At 41.0% G+C, this 24,100-nt stretch overlaps 1 protein-coding gene across 1 annotated transcript in view; it reads right to left on the bottom strand.

Annotated features, from left to right (window-relative positions):
- schip1 (schwannomin interacting protein 1) overlaps window positions 1–24,100 on the bottom strand; it is a 202,976-nt gene that overhangs the window by 125,037 nt on the left and 53,839 nt on the right. The window contains exons 6-8 of the mRNA XM_051397847.1: window positions 17,393–17,457; window positions 17,124–17,195; window positions 16,510–16,645 (exon numbers count right to left, since the gene is read on the bottom strand). Of these exons, the coding sequence (XP_051253807.1) occupies window positions 16,510–16,645; window positions 17,124–17,195; window positions 17,393–17,457 (273 nt within the window). The remainder of the gene's footprint in view (window positions 1–16,509; window positions 16,646–17,123; window positions 17,196–17,392; window positions 17,458–24,100) is intronic.

Raw genomic sequence — 24,100 nt, forward strand, 5'->3', positions numbered from 1 at the left:
GGACGCAGTGGCTGTGATTTTCATATTTCAGCTGCGGGGGAAGAGTTGAAAATGTCCCTTTAGTGATGGATTGAGCTAAACTATGCAATCTGGCAGCTAGTGGTGTCATCGAGACTATTCATTACAGATTCCATAACTCACATTTTCTCTCCGCATTTCACACTTCGACTGTAGCTGCCATGAAGAGTGGTGTTGGGCTGGTTGGGGAAACATGCAGGATGTGTTGTGGCCCTCTTCTCCCATTTGTTTTCATCTCCGTCAACAGCTTGGTTTTGTACAGTAAATCGACTTAAGACAGCAGTACACAATTCCATACACTATGTTTGTCTTCCTCCTCTTTACATCATCCTCTGTCTGTCTGTCAGGTGAACATCTGTGTTAATAAAGCATCCACATATACCCCTGCTACCTCACATAACATAGTCTCAGTTGATGGACCGCACAAAAACCATAGATAAGTACTCTAGATGGGCTCTGGGTGTACATCAGCCTCTACAAAGGAGCACAAGATGAGCACAAACAGCTATGATAGCAAACCTTTTGGGATGAGACATTTCATTCCTCCCCATGATATACCCAGCTGTTTTCTATTAGAGATAGATAGGGGGTAGAAGACAAAGCTGAAACAGTTCAGATGGAGGACATGGTCTTATCTTGTTTAGTGTAATTAAACATCAGAAATGATCAAAGGGACATGTGTTAGGCTGGGACCAAAGGGTGAGGAGGCTGGGATGCACAAACACATACAGAACACTCCCACTTCTCAAAAGCAAGATGACATTAACAACCTGTGATAGAAACTTAAAAAAAAACAAAACATTAGTGCTCATTCTTTTCAAGGCAAGATAAACCCTATTCCGACTAATCCTACTGTAACAAAAAGTTTCCCCTAGGTCCTTTGTTGATTTCTGCATCCTAGGGTGGACAGTTAAGCACATGCAGTCTGAGTGTTGAAATGGATCCCAGCAACCATGCTTGTGTTCTCTCCTACAGGATAATTATCCATGCGGAGATGAACACCGGTTCACTGATATGACAGTTGTTTATGGAAAATCCCTCGTAGGTACAGTTTCAAACTGTTAGGGACACCTGTTTGGGTTTTCTGTGTTTAAGGCGGATCATTATCGAAAAATCACATATGCTGTTGCTTTCTAGATTAATATGGTAAGCACTGTTTAATGATGGCAGTTCTTCAAAGAAAATGCATTCTATTGTATATCACAAATCTTGCAGTAGTTGGTGAATAGGGGTGGGCGATATGGGAAAAAAAATAATATCTTGTTATTTGTTGGGATTTTGGCGATAACGATAATCAGTCGATATCCTTTAAAATGTGATTGGAATTGTCTGAGTTAGGGCTTGTGTCCACCAAACGCGATTTTAGTGCCGAGATCGCTCAAAAACTAATTTTCTGAGCGCCCAGCGGTGTTAAAAGTTGAACAGATTTCAACTTGAAGCGCTCTGAGCGCTGCGCTAAAAAAGTCTTTTCGAAACTAAACCATTTCCATGCCAGAGAGGTAGACCCACGTCTCGGCACTAAATTATCTGAAGTACCGGTAGCTTCAGGGACTGGAGATGCTTGCATTTTCTCTCTACCATCACAACGCACTGCTAAACTGTTGCAAGGAGGATGCCAGCGAGAGGTCACGTGATCACGTCATGTGATCCCGTAGGCCCACTAGTCTGTGACTGAATCCTGCCATGCTGTAGAGAGCGTTGCTGCACCGTGTATTAAGTGGATGTGAGGAGTTTCCCCATGCGTATCAATATTTTTGGCGAAGTAATTTAAATACTCAATAATGGAAATTTGCACATCGTCAAAACAACAATGACGATATTATTGCAAACGATATATATCGCCCACCTCTATTGGTGAAGCATATTAATTATAAAAGTGATTACATATATGGCAGATTTCTTGTGTGTACAATCATTCTAATTCAAGTTAGAATCCTCTCTTGATTTAACGTCATAACATTGGCCATGTTTTTGCTTTTTTCACTGCACATATGGACCTTTCTAAGGCCACTCCATGCAGAAATCTGAACCACATCAATGTAGACAGGCCTTCCATCATTGCAGAGAGAGAATAGAGTGCTGGACAGAACAAAGTGAGGGCTTGTGGGCAGAGCAATCTTCCTTAACAAAAAGTGAATTAGCTAATCTTAGTGCATAACTGGCATGACACTGGCTGTATTGAGGCCAGCCATATGGAAGCACGGTCCAGTGAGTTCTACTTAATAGCACATAGCAGGCATACCAGCATACGCACAAGCTAACACCACTCTGTGTGCACTCACATGGGACTTGATGAAATATGTGTCTGCTTGCCTTGAAATGATTAAAAAAACTCTTATCTCTCCCTTAGTGTTCAAGTCTTGGACATATACCCAGTTGCCAGTTTATTAAGTACACCCAGCTAAACCTTCAGTATAATATATTCCTGCAATATATCTTACCTTCATGAAGGTCATAATGTTCATTTTTGTTGAAACTGCTTTAGAGTAGTGTTTATTCAACTTCATGATGAGTTTGTGGTGCTATTGAATTGCATGCTTAGAGGTCTGTTATTTTGTCTACCCTGTTTATATCAATGAGGGTAGGCAGCAACAAATGACAGCATTGCGCAATACAATTCAACAGCACAACAAACCACATCCTCCAAAATTATCATACCATTGAGTCAACAACACTCTGTTTTCAGTTTCAACAAGAACTGAACATTAGAAGAAGATTTTGTGTAGAATATATGATGAAGTGTGTTGTTTGTTACAAATGTATTTATCTACACTTTGTATTAAAGATATAGTGTCTAACATTTAAGAGTAACCATTAGCATAAATGGAACACAATATTCATAGCCATGTTTCCATTAGTGTATAATTACCTGAATATAGGAAACTACGTCGGACTGAGACTTTTTTTTAATCTACAGTCACAGCGGGTCGCCTTCCTTGGAGTCCGCCTTGTTGAACTGCCATATTTCTAAAGAACGGACAAACCAAAAGCTGGCTGTAGACAGGGCCTTTTGCGTTTTCCATGAGTTTTGCGGCCATTGTAGTCTCTCCACACACTTCAGAGCCCATTCTCATTCCCAGGTCATCAAATACAGACCAGATGTGAACCTATTGTGATGTCACCCATTAGTTTGTGAAGTACCATTTTGAAATCTTGAGTTTGCCGTTTTGACCATCGGCATCAGTAAGACGGAGCCAGTGTTGGTGACATACTGCGACTCATCACTCAAGTTCCTAATATTACAACTAAACAGTACACTAAAATATGTTTATGAAACAATTTTTGGTGAGAAATAGGGAACGCAGTATTATAATCTTGCTTTGTGTTTGATCAGCACTGACAGTTTGATCTGAGTTTGGTGCGCTGTGCTGGACGGACTCACTGAGAATTACTTGTTAATCATAAGGCAGCCACGCCCAAAAGCATGCACCACTTTATCTATTTTACTCTAAATTGGAACATAATTTACTAAATGAACATCATAGTCCATTATATATACTGTCAATGATACAGACACGAGAAGTGTTCAGTTAGTTGCAATCTGCAACTCCACCGCTAGGTGCCACTGAATCCTACAGACTGGTCCTTTGATATAATGATTGAACACTTTTGCTAATTTTGAACTAGCTTACATGATGCCATTGAGCTCTGGCAAAACTGGATTGTCCTGTCTTGTTAAGAAAAATACATCTGAAGCTAACATAAATCAATCTTGATTCGAACACACTTGACTAAAACAGGATATCCTTAATGATGTGATTTCATCAAATTTCAGTATTTATGTCCCCCAGCAGACACTCCTGCTGCACATATTTGTACCACCAAACTCTTCTTATGCCCTTGACTACTGTAATATATCAAATCAACTCCTGTTCAACAAATTAGTGTCTGCTTAGTCATTTGTCATTTAATTACGGCTGTTGACTGAAATATGGTAGCTGTGCCGACTATGACTGCCTTTATTCACTGAACAAGATGGATTTGTACTGGAAACCCCACACAGCTGTGTTGAATGAGGAGGTTTGTGCTGGATTAAGCATGCAGAGTGTGTTACTACATTTAAAATGGTACTTGTAAGAGCACAATATTGAATTTGTAAAGGACTCTGAAACATATGCAAATGAGGGATGGTGGTAGTGTATTATAGATATATACTGTGATTGATGTTGTGTGATTTGAATACATTTAGTGTGCCAGAGAGACTCCGGTCATTTCCATATTCTAGCCTTTATGCTAGGGAGACAGCTGCCTACTGGAGAATGGAAATCATCCAATGAAATATTTATCCACATTGAAGAGCAAAACAGCTGGTGTGCACGGAGTCAGAGACAATAAATTAATAACACACATAGGACAGAGAGGAACCTATAGTAGTGACGTCTGGCAAGATCTCCAGAACTCCAATTCATAAAACAACTGGAACTGGAAAACTTCCTCGTCTCTAAACTAGTTAGCTTCTGCTTGCTTGTAACTGCTGAACTTTCTACCTCGGCTAGTCACAGGGGAGACCTGCTTACTACAAAGCAGTTAAAATGCCTTCGTCTTAATAGTGATGTGATCTCCTTTCTCAGCAAAACCTCTGTTCTCCCCACAGGAGTGGCAAGCCACTGAAGAGTTGTATGGGATTGAGAGTTCTTGGAAAGACTTCTCTTCTTTCCTCACATTTGCTGTTTTCTTTCTCGTACTGTCTCCCCCACATAGCGCATCGCTTTTTTCTCTCTCCCTCTTTCTAGTTTTCTCAGAGTTCGTGAACTCACTGAATGACTGAGTTTGAGACCGCGGAGCTCTACGCGTGGGGAAAAGTGTTGTCATATCAAAGCTGTCAGGCATTCTCTGTTTGCTCTATGAATCCTGCATGCATCATTTCCTAGACAGTTGATGTGAATATGCAGACATTGTATTCTGGGACAGTACGTCTGCTGTCACTCAATAGACACAAGGGTACAAAGTCATCTGGTGTTTGAGGAAACATGTACTATATTACTGAAAACACAAACACAACCCGAATACTAAATTAAAAAAAGGCTGATAGTTGACTCAGTTTTGACAAATACTATAAACTCTGCACTGAGTTGCCAGTTTATTGTAGACCTAGCGTAAAACTAATGGAGTCTAATACAACAGTAAATCATATCATTTCATAAAGGTGATTTGGAGGCTGTGGATTGGGGTACTGCTCAATTGTACTGCATTTTACTTTGTTCATCCAATTTATACAATGAACTAAACATGTAAGGAGGCAGCATTTGCCCCAGTGGAAGGGGCTCGGGCATCTTAGGCATTGATTATGAAACTGAGTGATCTTCCTCTCAGACTCTACATTAACTTGGGTGCTTCCAGCTTGCCATCTCCTTAAGCCAACTGAGGTGGTCCTGAGAAGTCGACTTTAGGAGGTAATCTGGGCATGACTGACTGGGAGGAGTTCCCAGAGGGATTTTGAAGCTGGAAACCCAGCAAGTGGAAAGGACGATATTTAAGATATTTTCTGTGTCAAACTCTCACAGCGACCCCACATACTGCTAGAAAATGAATTAATGAACCTTCCCATTATCTTTAAACGTTTTTTATTCTTGGGTTATCCTGTTTATATTCCTCAAAGTCTCTCCTTTTCCTCACCCTAATGTGACCCTTCTGCCACTGCCTCACCCCTGCATGGCGCTTCCTTTCACCTTAGAACTCTTTGACATCATGCGTAAAATCACACCTCGTCTTGACAGCATCCCGCATTTCAGGAGAAATTCTGTTTCTCTCCCTAATTACCATCTTTCCCCTTTACGCCTCCGTTTCCCTGTCCCTGCTTTTGACATGCTAGCAACATTTTGCTCTTCCCGATTAATGTTCTGTGAATGACGGGTTTGTATCGCGTTTGCTGTGAAGTCTCCCCTGCGACAGGCAGGTGAAGCGTTGCACCACGGTGTCTGATATTCGAGGTGGCTCTCAGGTAATACTTTTGCTCACCCCTGTTACATTTCTTCACATCTTACAACTCTTCTATTTCACTTGATTTCAACCTTGTTTTTCCTGCCACACTAGCCCTCCTTATTCCTTGTGAGCACAGACAAACTTCCTTCTCTGTCACCCACATTCTTCACTCTCTTTGCCCTTTCTGCTTGTCAATGGCTAAACCGAGGGGCCAAAGTGATGCCCTGTAATACCAGTGGAGCACAGGGATGTGTGGTGTGTAACAGGAGGCGGTGGTGGAGGTGATGATAAGGACAGCACAGCTGATATCAGCTTACTGGCTGGGCTAATGAGGCATGAAGGAGCTCCACATAACTCAGGATTTTCCCTCATTCCCTCCATCTGTATGTCTCCTTTAAAACTCTTTCTTATTTTTTATCAAAACTTTCTCTGTCTTACATATCTGCATCATACCTCTTTGCTAAATTGCTGGTGCACATTATGCAAACTTGTTGTAAAAGTGGAAAGAAAGTTACACAGGAGAAGGTTGTGACTTTGTGTTTTGCAAGAGGTCAGGTGTTTACTTCATGATAACACGTTATCTCCATTCGCCCGCAGAGCGGTTGTGTGTTGATAATACTGTAGAATGTTTTTGTGTTCCTTTTATTGGCTGATTTCTCTCTTTATCTGCTCCATAATCATTCCCTACACACAGACATCATTACCGAGATGGATTTTCTGGATGAGAGAGTTAGGTTAGAGAAAGAGAAGGCAAGGGGAGGAGAAAGAGGAGAGGGAGAGAAGGAGAGAGAGGAAGCCTCTTCTCCATCTTTTCATTAATCACAAATCAGTATATTTTTCTCCTGAGACCAGACCACTCTGTGGGAAGGAGATCAGGCTCTTTCTCCCCTTTTTATCTCCTTTCTCTTCAATACATTCCCCTCCCTTCTTCTTCCCAAGATTCCTCCAGTCTCTAAATGCCAAACCAATAAACCAAGAAACAAAATTCCCCTTCCTCCCTCTCTCCTTCTCAAACAGACTGCACGTTCAGTATTTTAATAAAAATCACAGCTTAGATGGTCACATCTGAGAGAGTGAGCACACACACTCAAACACATGCAGACACGTACACAACAATTGCATGCATGCTGTCTAATATATTTCCAGAGTTGGTTTGGTGTAACCCACTGCTCCACGCCTCAGCAGCCACTGTGACTATTAGTGGGATCTCACAGGGCTGAATAAGCAGTGGGATTGTTCAAGTTGAATAACAACATAGCAAACTTCTCAGAAATACGACTTTTGGACCAGGCAGTGAAAATCACAGAAACGGAGTGGGAGAAGGCTGTCAGTTTGACAAGAAACAGGAACGATGCAGCGTTATACACCATCAAAGGGGAAAAAACTCAAGAGCAGTAACAAAATAATGTGGGTTACTCTAACTCCCTTCACTGATCTTTTATCTAAGCCCATAGTTAATGCTCCATTTCCTGTTATTCCTGCCTGTGTACATAGACAAATGTGTCCCTTCATGAGCTCATATATATGACCTTGACGTGCAATATAAACTGCATTCTATCATGCTCAGAAAGTGATATATACATGTGCATGAAAGAAGACAATGAGTGAGTGGTATTCCACTGGTAGCAGACCTGAAACCTTAATCTCATTTTAGATGTCTATTTCTGCGTCTTCATACCCTTCTAAACTGATGCAGCATCAACTGTGGCCTGCAAGCCATTGGTGTCAAGAGTGAAGACACATGCACACACAAACAGCCACACTAACCTCATTTTGTCATGTTTTTTAAATTGCCACAGGAATACTGTGGCAAAAAAAGAACTTTGCACCTATATGTGAACATGCATACTCGGCAGTTAGTTATTTTGGGATTTTTGGGCTCACATGTAACAAGAGTGCAGAATAATAAGCGTTGTAGGTGAGTGTGAGTGAGTGAGATGTGAGGTGTGTTGATATTTTGGTGTGCCACCTTGAGTCCCAGTAGAAGTGAGGCAGAGAGGGCGGAGAGGAGAGAGGATAATGATCCTGCTGATAATGGAGGAGTGGAATCTGGTAAATGAGGCTGCATATGCACAGTGCTGCAGGCTGTTCCTTTGCACCCAGTGTCACCCACACACCCACACACACATGCACGCACACACACACACACACACACACACACACACACACACACACACACACACACACACACACACACACACACACACACACACACCTCACAGCTCTTGAGGTATACAGTATGTGCAAAATCTTGTCAAATGCAAATTAATGGAAAACTACTTTCCCTTACCTCTTTACTACGTGTGTGTGTGTGTGTGTGTGTGTGTGTGAGTGTATGTGTGAGGCTGAGAACATGACCACTGATGATTCCCCTATTAATAAAACATTGTCACCACTAGCACTCTTAATAAGAAGGCAGTGCTTATTTCATAGAAACATCAGGCAGTTTTTACCTCCAGCTCTACTCAGGTGAGATTTTGAAATATTTAAATTTTGGAATCAGGTGGAGCCTGATGTGATGTTCCAAAATAAGATATTCCCTGCTTGTGGAGAAAATGACAAATTATAAATTGAAAAAAACAAAATAGTTCTCTGTAGATTACCAACACTACTGTTGCAAAAGTATGCCAGTTTAATTCATGTTTGTAACCAAATTATGCCCAAATAACCAATAATCTATAAAAAAAAATTCATAACATTTTATCAGCTTTAAGTTTCATGCTATAAAAGATAAATAAAAGTAAAGAATAAATACTTTAATGAGACTGGATTTCATCTCTTGGTTTGCTAGCTCACATTCCTCCTCTTCACCCCCCTTACCCACAATCTGTTCTGAAAAAACATGAAATGATCCTCTATTTCTTACAATGATGAAGTCTTAGTTTACTGTCTGAACGTGGAGAGACCTAAAGTGTAGTTTTCATTACCAAATCAGCTGAATGATGCACTTATTGTTCTTATAGAAATCTAACATACTTCAGAACAAAGATTGACACTTTGTAGCACATGGTAATTTGGCCTTGATTACCGCTGCAAAGCCCCAATCAATAGATTCCAGAGCAAAGATAATTCGTAATTGTATCAGTCTTCTGCTCTCCATATCACCACTGTCCCCAATCAGACATTAATGATCAATTATGGCCGTGTTGCTTGGCAAGTAGAGATCAATGAGATAATGTGGTGGTGGTTGTGGGATCGGAGAAGAGACAAAGGCACTCTTGGTATGAGAAAAAAGGAGAGAGAGAGAGAGAGAGAGAGAGAGAGAGAGAGAGAGAGAGAGACAGTACCACATGCAGTACTTTTTTTGATTTATATAATAAAATGTTATGTTTATAGGGTGATAAGTGAATCATTAGACTGTCAAGGGTGAAACATTCTTATCTGTCTAAAATTATAAAGCACTTTGTCAAGGTAGGAAAGCGGTATATAAATGCAGTCCATTTACCATCTATTTACCATCATTAACTGCCCAAAGCACTCGTGAACAAAGCAGTAAGTAAGAAAGAAAATGTATTGAACAAATATTGTCGCATTTATTATTTCACTGATCAGTTAACTGTTGTATATTATTAGTGTGGATGACGCACATTGAAAAATATAAACCTAAAACTGTAAAAAAAAAAGATATATCTGCATCAACCAACAGTGCACAATATATTACCATTCCCCTAATGTTTTTACATATGTGACCTTTTGTAAGACCATGCGATTTACAATGTATGTAATACATATTGTATGTTATAGCATCTCGCAGTCACTGGAGTGCAATGCTTGGAGTAACATTCTACTTATGGCCACAAAAGGGTTTGAAGCAGCATTGTTATTATTATTAGCAGATTTCATTATTATGGTCGAGGCAGACGACCACCCACCTAGAGCCGAAGGGTCTGTCCTAGGTTTCTGCCTCTTAAAAGGCAGTTTTTCCTTGCCACATCGCCAAGTGCTTGCTCATGGTGGTACTGTTGGGTCTCTGTAAATAATGTTATAAGGAGTTCGGTCTAGACCTGCTCTATTTGAAAAGTGTCCTGAGATAACTTCTGTTATGAATTGGGGCTATACAAATAAAATTGGATTGAATTGAATTGAATTATTATCAATGTCTCTATTTACTGTCTTCATTCTCTGCATATTCTGGCTATACAAATGTGTTTACATGTCATGCCAGTAAAACACGTTGAAACTGAAAATGAAAAAGAGAAAAAAAGGGAAGAAGGAAATTTATATATAGAAGGCAAGCTGGAAAAACCCAGCAGCTTGTTCACAAGTCTGACGTAATCCTGAAACACTTTAATATTTAATTGAAGTGTCATGAAATTAAAAGGCTCAAGGAGAACACACAGAGGAAAGATAGAGAGAGAGAGAGAGCGGGAGATAGAGGGTACTAGATAAGCCACTGAAATACCAAACAGCAACTCACCTCTCTTTTTAATTACAAATATGTTGATAATGGGTTATTATTTTTGAAAGAAGAGGCCACTGACTAGCATTATCAGAGGGAAAAACAAGTGGGTGTTTGCTGACTGAGAGTGTCCTCTACAACAACATTAAGAGTCCCTGTGGTTCCAACAATTTGGACCAGGTTTTCTGAATCTGCATGCATCAAGCTTTTAAATCCAGATTGATACTGTATTGATGTCCAGTATAGAAGGAAAGGAATACCCTTCAGAATAGGACTTGAATCCATTTTGACCCAGGGCTTTACTGGACCTGGACTACTCCCTGCTAGTTGGCTTGTCTGCCCCAACAAAGCAGAACAGTGACCCCCTGTGGATTCTACCAGATAATACAACATGACGTCACTCTGAAGCATGAGCTGCTATCATTTGTAAACGACTGTCCTACAAACACCTAGATAGGTATTGTGCAGAATCCAATGCAAAATAATATGTTTTTTGAAGTAACTCAGTAGTTTCAACTGGCTTTTTCCAGGCACTTCAAGTATGAAAGAACTAGCTCCGGGGTTTGACTAATTAAGACTTTAGTTCCACCCCCATCCACATTCACACACACACACACACACACACACACACACACACACACACACACACACACACACACACACACACACACACATCACGTCAAGCATGTCACATGGACGTAATGTGTATTACACACCTCAGAGAGTGTATGACACGACATGTCCCAGGTGTGAAAGGGCCCATGTTCAACTTGACATGCCGCTGGCAGGTGATTAGCAGAGTCAGGCCTTGCTGCCCTCCATCAGACATTATTGCACAGAAGGCTCCATCTCCCTAATACATAATTATAAAGGCCATAAGAATGTCCTTCACATGTCTGGAGGGGGTTACAGCATTTACAGAGAAACCTAGAGTTAGAGTGCGCAGCCAGAAACAGCTAATATTGTTTTAAGTCAATGTGCTTGGCTGCAGACACAAGAGGGTGTACATTCTGTATCTTCTAGATCTGGAGACAGACTCTCTCCACATACGGTGGTGATGGAGTGGTGAGAGGTCACTAATGATTCTGTCAATCAATACCTTGGCTGGTGTGTCACAGCGGTCTTCTCACATCCTGCCAGGGCTGTCACTCTGCCCGGCCCACCTCAGACACGATTGGAGACCCAGCACACCCACACCTGCACCGCTACCATACAGTACATTTTATCTAGGTGAGAGATTATGACAAGAGGGATTATGTCAATTAAATCTGCACCCTACAGACCCAGCATCACTTCTGAGGAATAAGAAAGAGTATAAACCCACGTGTAGGCTGCCTCTTCAATCAATTTGCGCCAAATGAATGAAGAGACGATGATTAAACACGTGAATTGCCTCCATGAGGCTTCAATAAACCTAAACTAATTCAAGGGAATCCTTAATCGCCTGACCTAGGCTTTTTGCATTGTCCCTAGTATTACAGTAACAGGATTGCAAAAGCATTGGCTCCAGTTACACCCGTCCTCCGGTGATGAAGAGACTGGTGGGGGTTAGCATTAATTTCCAAAGCCTTATGTTGCATTTGCATAATTACCATAAATCATCACAGGGATGTTCTGGTCCACAGTGGAAGAGAAGTGGGTGAGGCTATAAGGAAATGCCATTTTCCAATGCTTGGAAGGGTGACAGTGTGCAGTAGACCAATAACTAGATAGCTGACATTGTAATGATTATGAATAATCCTGTGGTTCCTGAAACAATGTTAAGAACACGGCAAGAAATGTCCTTGTGTCTAGGAAGCAGAAGGTTTATAAAGAGTCTATGCTCTACATTATCTACAGCATCAAAGGACCGGTTGTTGTTCACTGACTAAGTGATTGCTGCATTGTGTATTTATTTTAATAAAATATGTCATTTCTGAAAGTGGTACTTTGACTTCTTATACATTTTTAAAACAGCTGCAATAATAATGATCTGCTGATGTTTACTACGCTTAAGAATATTAGATTGGATTTGCTTTGTAGTTTCTTTTACTCCCCCATTACTTGACTTGGCTTTAGATACATTGTTTTAATATGCACTGTGATTTAACCTTGAAATAAGCTCAAAAATATTAAACAAAGACTATAAACAAACAGAAAAGTGGCACTAAAGCACTTTCCTTTCCAATGGTTGACTAATTGAAGCTTGGTTAGTTCCCTTTGTCTACCTATCAGTGAATGGTACATCATGAGATAAATGTAAAGTAAATACAACAGAATGAGGGCACGGTGAACCTGAGGGCAAGTCATTCATACAATAACAATACTGAGGCCTTAGTGTATTAGCCATTCTACTGGGGTGATACAATATGCGACCTTTTCGTGCTTTCTTCCATCTATGGAAGGTTGGTTTGTACTGTGAAGACACAAAGACTGCGAGGATTAAAATTATGCAAGCTCACTGACAGGGCAACAATTTGTACCCTGCATTGGATTAGATGGGTGAAAATGAATGTGAGGGGTTAAATGCTTTGACACAGGGTGCAGTCAGTGCAGGCTGCTGGCTCAGTAATCTGCTGAAGTTCTAATGCTTTGTGTAATGATGAATTTGAGTCAGCTGCAGCAAAGTCAGTGGGTTATTTCAGGACAACTTGCAGCAGACCTAAGAGTTAACCTGGAGACCTGAATAGGCAGTAAAACACTGCTGAATGTCTCTTATCTTTGTGGAGTCAACTACTGCTGTATGTACTTGTACTGTACATACAGAGTAGACATACAGTAACTCCACAAAAGTTCCCCAAATATTGCCTAGCCTCTTTTATCTCTCCTGCCAGGCTTCCATAGCTGTTGCTGCAGCTGCATGACCTGATAAAGCCAAGAGAACAGTAGGTTGGTGAGCAAGCGATAAAGAGACAAACACTCAAATGGAGATTGAGAGCCAGAAGGAGAGAGAAAGAGAGAGGCAGAGAGGCTCTGAGAGCGGCATTAAGAAGGAGATGAGCAACATTAAATATGAAAAGGCAAAGGCAAAAATAAACTATGACATGACAGAAAAGAGAAGGAGGAGGGGAGCATTAAGAGAGCATTGATGGAGAGGGCAGAGACAGAGAAGCCTGACAGCTGGCAGACAGGGAAGGCGGCGCTGCTCTGCTCGAGCCTAGTCTCACTGCACCTTAGCAGGCCAGATGGACTAACCTGCCCCTGTGTGCCCTTCACCAGCCAACACAACACACACACACACACACACACACACACACACACACACACACACACACACACACACACACACACACACACAGACATTTGCATGTATACACAGAAAAACACATGTATGTTTTATACAAGTCAACACAGTAAATATATATTGTGTACTTTCATCCTACCCTGGTTCAATTGACGTGAGACTATACAAACTTGTAATCATATTTTATATCAAAGGCTAGATATTTTTAGAATTTTGATGCCTAGATGAATGTGAAATAAATTCCTGGAAAACAAAAACCAAAATTAAAAAAATTGCGTCATTCTTGATACACAGAAGGCAATGCATTAACTGGAGTTTTATTACTTCTGAGATCTTGAGGTTGTTGCTCTCCCAACAAATGTTCACAATTTGTTAGTTTCAACTTGTCCAATCACTCCCAAGAAAGGCAAAAACAACCCCACTGTGATACAGGATCTCCCTCTAGTGTCAACACTTGGCTACTACAACATTGATCAAAGTTCAGCACCGAGGCATTGGACAGCTCCAAGACAGGAAATTGCCTTTATTCTGAAATCCAGGATTAAAACATCTCAGAGTTTGAACAATTAAAAAAACAAACATCTTGGATTTAAATCTTCTCTGGGTGTTTGTTTTTGTCCTCATTTCACAAGTAATTTAGTGGCAATCTTGCAAGAAAAACATTCAGCCAGAACCCAAACAGTATTGATTGATGTCTGGTTATAAAAAGACATCTATCATCTAGACAGTCTGAAATTAAAGCTGTAGTGGTCTGTGTGTCCATGCTCTTGTGGCTGTGTGTGTGCTCACTTGTGGGTGTCTATATGTGTGTATTTGTAGGTGGTCACAGGGTGTGTGTGTGTGTGTGTGTGTGTGTGTGTGTGTGTGTGTGTGTGTGTGTGTGTGTGTGTGTGTGTGTGTTGATGTGGTATAGTATTATGAAACAATAAAATTCAGACAGCTGATTCATATCTGGGCATAAAAGCCAGAGTTTTGTTAGGTTCCTTTTTAATGAAACCTATAATTTCTGCCTCCCTCTATGGTGTTGCTATGGAGCAGAGGGATCGATCATAAAGAGAGATATCCAGAGCTGCTCTATTTTGCAGGATTGCCATGGCAATGAGTGAGCTAAGTTACACAGTAAAGAGTCGCGTGTCAACAATATCTCACTCATACACTTATAATAATATCACATTCATCCCTCTTGAAAACACACACAAAGCTTGCTTATACTGTAGAAACACCAAGATCTGGTCTGATGCACACACACGCACGCGCTGCAGTGTCATGCAGCAAGGTTTTGTCAAAGACTGATGTTATAGGCACAAAGGTTACAAATTCAATCACTTAAGAGATGGCTGCCACATCACTGTGTCTCCTTCCTTGCACGTGTGTGAGTGTGTGTATGAGTGTGCGTGCATCCATGAACGTATGGAGCCTGGTGTGGATTGAGAATGTATCGCTGGGTCGACAGAAACAAAACTGTTAGAAATTCAAACAGGGTAGAGCTGTCACATCCTCCCAATGCATTACTTTAAAGACAGGACCATTGCATGAAGAGAGACAAAGGGGACAGAGAGAAAGAAAGTGCCAGACGTTAAGATAATATAGCAGATATTACAAGGACTGTTGAGATCAATCAGGTTTGAAAAAAATAAATCTTCGGCTCATATGAGAGGAGAAGCTGAGCCTTCGTTTCCCACAGAGGAGAGCGGATCCACAGTATCAGCACATTCAAACCAGTGAACCAACATCTGTTTTTCATCTTCCTTTCCCCTCTACCTCTCTTCCTTCATCTCCCTTGACCTTAGGGAGCTGATGCACACACGTGTACACACACACACACACACACACACACACACACACACACACACACACACACGTTCTCTTTCTCTTGTGATGATCATCATCTGCTCAGAAGGTCTAAGTCACTGAGCTAAGCATTTCCTGGGCATCCCAAAGGACCTCAAACACAACCAATATTTACTATGTGTGCTGTGTGTGTGTGTGTGTGTGTGTGTGTGTGTGTGTGTGTGTGTGTGTGTGTGTATAACCTTACAGCGAGCTTTGTCCACAACCTTCCTGTCCTGAATGCTGACTGTCAAGCTGCTCACATCACACATTACTATAAACCCAGCAGCTCTGAAGAGAGCAAACAGTTATTCCAGTTTCTCACCACTATGAATTCTCGTCACTCAAGACCCATCTGACCCCTTTTTTATCCACAAGAATCCATATCAAACAGTCTTCTTCTGTGTAAAAGCTTTTCTCTGTAGTGATTGAGTGGAGTACCACCTAAGTGCGCTCATACACAAGTCTCCCCGCCGTCTCTGAGATTTAACCTGCCTGTTGACTTCAGGCTCAGAGATTAGTAGAGAAGTGTACACACACACTTGCTATTCAGCCACAAGACTGCAGACGACGTCAGTGTAGAATTATAATGACCAGAACAGACGCAGAAGAGAAAATCCCGGGGATTTATTGCAGTCTGGTTAAACGAAGGGAAGATGTGCTGAATGAGAATGGCTGTTTTCACTGATTTCAATTCCTCAGTGTGCTGTTACTGTGTGAGTGAGAGAGTGTGTGGATGTCAGACCAAATCCTTGTATATTTACTCTCTGCTCCCAGAGAAGAGGCTGGTTGTGAGTCTGCATACTGAAGAAATTAGCTGAGAAATGTTGCCCCCTTCTGGACCGGAACAGCACTATACACACTGTCCCATATTCTTCACACAAGGCAGCACACAACTGACCAACTGTAACATCTTAATAAATATGTGACATACTTATAACACAAGTATGCGCATGAAAGCCTCATTGAGAAAGCTGAAGCACTAATTTAAAAATCATTTAGCTGTCCTTTCTGTCTGACCAAAGACAGACAGTCTTCTGAAACATGGTCAGTCACAGCATTGTCTGAATGGCTTTAATTCATGATGGAGAATACATTTGATGTAGGCATGACTTACTGGGGTGCTGCCGTCCGACAGGGTCGTCATGCTGATGGACATGCTCATCTTGTCAGAGGAGGAGAGGGAGGGTGGGGAGGGGCTCCTCTTCTCCGCTTCCTGTCTCAGGAGGAAGTCACGCCAGGCCCGCTGGATACTACAAGTAGCGATGAGGAGACGACATATAAACACAGGCATGGATGAGAGTTTGAGCTTTTAGATGTGATGCATTTTTTGATTTTCTAAAATGTTAAGATTAAAGGAAGGTAGGTCAGAATCACTCCTAAAATTCTGCATTAGTCTAACCAACTAATCCCAACCAATTCCTACTGTAATAACACATGGAACAGCTGTTTGCAACCTTTTTGGCTTGTGGCCCCTTAAAGTGAAGTATTTGTGGTCTTTTGTGAAAGGTAACGTATGTTCGAGAGTTGTGACCTTTTCAACAAAGAGTGATTTCAATTATAAATGTATAATGTTAGAAGAAGAAAAACTGTAAATTCTTTCAGAAGAGAAATGAAAAGTATGTAGTTTTAATTTTTCCTTTTTTACAAGACATTCTGTGTAATTGCTATGGAATTGTAATTAAAGTCCACAGTCGCTCCTCCTCAGCAGCAGATAAAAGATATACTCACATCAACACCTTTGTCTCAACGGGCGGCATGTTGATATTGATGTTGTTGTCAAGGTCCATGGTTAGATGATTACTGAGCCGGGAGAGAAGGGGAAGGGGTGTAGGGGACATTCAGAGGACACACACAAGTCCAATCTCAATCTGGGTTATCAGTAATTAAACAGCCATGGCTGTGTCCCATCTGCAGGGAAATAGACTTTGACAGGAACGGGCTGCTCATTCTGTCTCTGTGTGTTTATTGTGTGTATGTGTGTGTGTGTGTAAACCCACCTCTGCAGCTTGAAACCCCCATCGTTAACATGCTTGAAGCCACTCTGGAGGCTCTTCAGCTGCTCCTGTGTGAAGGAGGGACAAATAGAGAGAAAGAGACAGACATAAGAAAGCAGTTGACATCTCACAAAAAGAAGCCTTCGCAGTAAGAAAAGATCCCTACAGTGTCTGTGTGTGTGTGCTTGCGCAAATGTGAGTGAATGTTTGGCAGATGTGTGATCATCGTGCTGAGCTCAGGGACCCCTGCAGCAAGTGGTTTGGCAGCATCCTGGCTCAGTACGATGTTTTCTTGTGAAGTTACTGAAGTAAGCTGTGGAAGAACTCAGCCAAAATGATGGTTCAGCGTTTTCCAGGCATTTTGGCCCAGAAGCGCAGAGAGAGTCAAGAGGAAAGTCAAACACAGAGAGACAGGCACGGCAAGAAAAGATACAGCAGGACACACTTCATGAACTATGGCGCAGTTGTTGTACAGACGCGGCGGACACGTTGGAGATTACAGCGATGAAACTTGACGCTTTCACTAAAATGACTTTTTGCTGCGCTCGCCGCTCCTTGCCTGCTCCTCTCCTCCCCTCTGCTTCATCCTCAAGCTTTAATAGTGCTGTGTAATGAGGACAGGCCTTCCTCTACATAATTGAGCAGACTAATTCAATTACAAGGGAGCAACAAAGTTTAAGTGGAGCAGTTCTTCCTGACGAGCCAAGAGGGTCACATCAGGGCACTGAGCAGCTACCAGCTACATTATGGTGTATTTGTGTGTGTGTTTACAGTGAAACCTGCAAAATCCACTTTTATTTGATTTTTTGTTTGATTGCTCCATTACTGCATATAAGAAGGATGCGTGAAAGAATATATTGCATCTATTAGATGGCAGATTGGCCTATAAAGTGACTCACACTAAGAAATATATTACATCTATTAGATGAACTACCACACAAAGAAAAATGGCTGCACTGCAGTGGTTACTTTGCGTTTTGGTCCAAGGTGTTTAATATTCAATACATAGTGATACATATGCTTCCCCCTTACGAAAGGGTCTCGGAAAATGTATTCTTTTGAAGTGTAAATGAGCACATATATACAGTATGTATCTAATTGAAACTCTCTTACTGAATTTTTGCTACACACAAAGTCAATGTCAAAACACACAGCATATCTTTTTTCTTTTTTTATTATTATAAAATAGGTCTATCTTGTTTGGCTGTGTGTCCAATTTCACTGTGGCAGGCAGTGTTGTTTTTCTCATTACTCTCCCTCCCAGAAGGAACAAGCAGCTCATTAGACAGAATCAAGGACTTTGACTAGTGATCAATGATTGCTTCAAGGGGCTGTTTTTCATCTCTTTCTGTCTGTTTGTCTTTCCCCCTCACTTTCCCCCTGATGAAAAGAGAATCTGTAAAAGCATAACTGTGGCCCAGACACAAATTCTGTACAACCCAAACCTCCCCGAACTTTCTTCTGCTTTGAGAGTCAATGTCACCTCAGCCTTTCCAAATCCGCCTTAATGCTATCTTGGACAGAAAGCTGTCTCTCTCTTACACAGTCCATCACTCTCACACATACACATCCAGTCAGACACCTTTAAACAGACTTTAAAAAGAGCCATTTGGGAATTTTGAGACAGGCAGGAGCAAGGCAGAGAGGATGAAACGAAAAAGCAAAAGTAAGAGAAATAAAGAAAGATGAATGGACTTAAAAGACACGCAAATAACTTTGAGTCTGTGAGATGCGATGCGAAGTGGCAATGATGGAGAGATGAGCCGTCTGTGTGTGTGTGTGTGTGTGTGTGTGTGTGTGTGTGTGTGTGTGTGTGTGTGTGTGTGTGTGATTCTTAGGTTCTGGGTAATGGAGTTGCTGGGGGACTGAATGAGCCGATCATTTTAATTTCCCCTTAGAGTTACTGATGGCCCTGCCATGGGGCTGGCCAGGCAAACTATTAGCCCACCTCAGAAACAAACACACACACACACACACACACACACACACACACACACACGCATGCACGCACACACACACATAAACACACACACACACACACACACACACACACACACACACACACACACACACACACACACACACGCACGCACACACATAAACACACACACACACACACACACACACACACACACACACACACACACACACACACACACACACACACACACACATTCAAGAATGCAAAGCAGACACAAGCACAGGCACACACACAAAGTACACACATTTGCACATAGACATATGTATAAGTGCTTTAAGACTACACACATTCATGCACACATGAGAATGACCTCAGACACAGAGAAGGATGTCCATTTTGTCATCACATGTTGATTACAGCCTTACTGCTGCTGGTATTACAGATTATCATACTTTCATCACTAAGCTTTAATAATTGCCTGTTGACATTTGTGCTGTAATTATGTCAGGAAAATAACTATTACAATTTTTGTAAACATTTTGTCGCAACATCCAAATTTTGCCGGGTAAGCATCAGTAAATGTGTCTTTTTTAAAATCTTCTTCTCATGTGTTTAACAATATTTGGCATTAGCAATAAATGAAAGGTCCAGTGTGTAACATTAAGAATCTATTGGCAGAAAAGGAATATAATATTTATAGGTTTGTTTTCATAAATAGGCTTGCCTTAGAATGAGCCATCTTTATCTACAGACACTGCGGGTCACTTTCCGTAGAGGCTGCCATATTTCTACAGTAGCCCAGAAAGGAAAAACTGTCTCTATGTGTGTTTTCACTTCTTTTGGGGCCACCATGGTTTCTCCCTTGTGCTTGCAAACTGCAGCTACATAACTAAATGTCACTAAGTTCTTAACACTGGACCTTTAATTAAACACTGTTCCTAACTTTAAATTTGTCCTACCTTCAAATTTGTGAATATGCAGTTTTTAAACAATCTGCAGCAGGTCGCCTAAACTTCATGAATGGCACGTTGAGAATGTAATCTTTACTTAAGCTTTGTATCACTGTTTTTATCATTGATTATGTTTGTGTGTATGTGTGTGTGCTTGCAAAACAGAAATTGCAAAACTGATATCCGAAACACATTATTCAGCACTTAAACAAAACCCTGACTTCAGCAGGACATTTATAACGATCTTAATAGATGGTATTGATTTAAAAATCTATAGCAGTATATCATTTGCAATTATTTTGTACCAAACCAAAGTCAAAAACATTGTTTTTGGCACTGTCCAAAAACAACTTCTTCTGCTCTCCACCCATGTAACCTCCATCCCTGCCTCAGTGGAAAACCCCATCCCGTATCTGGAGTAGGAATACCAAAAAAGTACCGGAACATAAACCAGAGGTTTGCATAATTTAGTGGCGGAGTCGACAGAAAATCTATAGTCATTTTGGGCTTTGGCAGTGCCAAGCAGGCGTGTATTGATTGGTGTGTGTATATGTGTGTGTGCAAATATGTGTGTTGGTGGATTTATGGTAGAGTCAGGTAGAGCAGAGAGAGAAGGAGGCAGGGAGGAAGTGAGAGAGATGCTGATGGAGAAGAGACCTTGAACCCACAGTACACCATACAACAACAGAGGAAATAGACCTACTGACAGCCAAATACAGACCATGAGCCCTCTTATGTTATCCATCCCTCCCTCGCTCCCTCTCTATCTTCACTTCTTCCATCAATCTTTTCTCCTTAAGCCCACTTTCCAAACATTAAATGAAAATAAAATAAGAGAAGTGTGAGGAGTTGATGTGAAGAGAAAGCATAGAGTTGAGAGAGATGGAAATACGGGGAAATGATGGTTCAGTCACACTAAGAAATGTACTGGTCTCCCTCTCGGAGAGGAGGACAAAACAGTGGACCAATAGTTGTTTGGGAAGATCCTTCCTTATTATCTGAGAGAAAAACAGTAGCAGATCAGGTGCAGGGTTAGAGGCCATGCAAGGTTTGGAAGAGATACCACCAGGCTCCTGGCTGCTGCCTTTGGACTTAAATCATATAGCAGGGGTCCAAGGAAAAAAGGCTTCCACCACTATTTATGAGATAAAAGCCCAGCAGTCTGGGCTGGAGGATCTTGCTGGTGCACCCAGGCAGATGAGACATATCTAGAGCAAATCCTAGCAGCAAATTAATGATGGAGCTAAAGGGGCAGGGACTGCTTTAGTCAAAATGAGCCTAAATTCAGTCTGTGTGGAAACTTAAACGACAAATGTTCACAAATTCAAAATGAATATTTAGTATTAAATGACTTCTGACATTTAGATTTCAAGAGTGTACATGCATTTACACACTTACTAGATCATCTTTACAGCTGCATGTTGTACAATTTAGGTGATCAAGTGAGGATTTTAAAAAAAATATCTTCAATGCCCACAATTTTCTTGGCAGAAAACTGTTTACAACTTAATATAAATGTTACCTCAGAAAATACATCAATATATTACTATACTATTTTAATATCTGTGCTGCTCTGATGAGTCTTGCTTTTATACATTCGATAGAAACTGCTTCATTCTTTTGTACTGATGGCTTTACATATGGCCCTTTGCTTGACAAGCTTGTTGATATGTTAAGCAAGAGCAGGTGGGTTGAGTCAAGCTCGAAAAATTTACAACAGGAAGGCCAAAACCATCTTAGACTGACCTGACCACTTTCTGTATAAAGAATCTGAGCTCTTGTCTTCTGGCCGCAGCTGAGGACAAAACCACTAAAAGGTTGCCTTTGTATATATTGTATCGATATGAACATCGAATAGCTCATGCACAACAACAGCTGCCCTCTCTGCCTTTTATTTGCTACCACACTTCTGATATGATCTCAGGGTTTTTATACTGCTTATTGTTTTTAATATCATTTTTACTGTGTTACTGTTTTTACTGCCTCATAGTTGTTTTTATCCTTTTTTTATTACCACACAGTTGTGTGTGCTGTCACTACTGTTTTATTGTCTTGTTAATATAATGTTTTAAAACCTAGCTGCACATCACATTTTCTATAATGGGACTATCAAGACTGACTTAACCTGACTTGACTTTAAAGAAAAAAATTACTTTATGTTTTGTGCTGAAATCAGCAGTTTGATTTATCATCAGCTCTAGGGGACAAAAACAAATGTTTTTTTTATTTCTTTGCAAAATGTTGTAGAATTGAGGGTGCAGACTCATAAATGTGGCTGCCTACCCTACAATGTGTAAAACAAAGATATTTGGCAATGGCTGTAGATGTGTTGGGTCCGCATACTGCACAAACGGTGAATACTGATCTCATCTACGTTGCTGTCATGACTGTTTCTCACAGCAGGATCAACTTGTGAGACTCATCTAGCTTGTGAAGAAAGAAAGGCGGGGGGGGGCTGTATTGTGGGAGAGAAACAACACAGGAGATGGACTGAGGAGGGGGGCGTAGATGAGATACCTCAGCTGCAGGGGACAAAGGGCAGGGGATAGATAAAGATACAGCACTTTGCAGAGAGGCAGAAAGTGATTCGGTTGAGAGTCGGCAAGGGAGTTAAAGAGGAAGAGAATATGAAAGTAGGTTCTTCGTTGGCGGCAAGAAGAAAGGATATGGAGGTGAAAGAACAAGCCTGTGGGCTCTGAAGAAATTAAACTGGACCAACGCCAGCCAGTCAGCCAGCCAGAGAAACACAGAAAAGAGAGAAATGGCCTGCCTGGGAAATGGCCTTCATCTCTCCTGTACATGGGGTGTAAATCTGTCCCTTGCACCTCCAACTGATCCAGACACACATACGAACACTCACACACATGATTTAAATAGCTCTCCTGCTCCTCTAAATGCCCCCTTAACTCATTTCAGGGGGACAGAGTGACAGACAAAGAGTGACACACATACACACACATCTAAAGAGTCAGTAAAAACACAAACAAAGTCATAATGTATTTCCTCTCATTGCTGCACTATAGTCTCAACTCTGTTGTTCTATAAGGTCACTATCTTCTCCTTCTCTGCCTGCAACATAACAAACATGAGATATCCACATGTTTTTGTCCACCTCTCTGTGTGTACATTGTTACTCTCATCTCTTCTTGTTAGTCTTGTCTTCCCGCTACAGTCTCTCAGTCTAAGTTGGTTTTCCTCTTCAATACTTGATGAGCTTCCTGATGTGAAGTGCTGGCAACAGATTCCAGGTCGTCAGTCTATCATCTTCCAGCACTGCAGAACATTGGCCAGCTGTGTTTGTTTTCCTGATGAACTCAATTAACTCTGGTACGCAGTCTACAGAAAACTGCGATAATTTATATGGAACACAAACACATACAGAAGGCACTTTTTGACCTATAATTAACCAGATAGTTATGGTTCATTTACATGGTGTGGACCAACAGCATGCAACAATGTATGAAGTCATACCTCAAAATTAAGAAAAGACAAAGGAACACCAGAAATAAAATAAAAACACAATGAGCTAGGATGAGCTATATGTACTTTGGTGGCTATTTGTTCAATAAAGCATACAAAGTATGATCTTGTCTTTCTGTAAGGTTTATTTAAATCATCAATGAATGGACTCAATGCAACCCTCACACACTATCGTATGTGAAGGCTCGAAGGAGGCAGATTTTACCTTGGTTTGGTCAAGGTGGAGTTTAACTCGTTTTATACTGCTGGGTATGTTTAGTCAACAACGCATAGTTTATCTTATTTTATAAGCTTATCACAAGTTTTATGTACAATTTGCTACTCAAAACGACAAGGGCTCCACTATATGGTATTGGTAAA

Source organism: Dicentrarchus labrax, unplaced genomic scaffold (genome assembly GCF_905237075.1).
Source record: "Dicentrarchus labrax unplaced genomic scaffold, dlabrax2021, whole genome shotgun sequence".
NCBI lineage: Eukaryota > Metazoa > Chordata > Actinopteri > Moronidae > Dicentrarchus > Dicentrarchus labrax.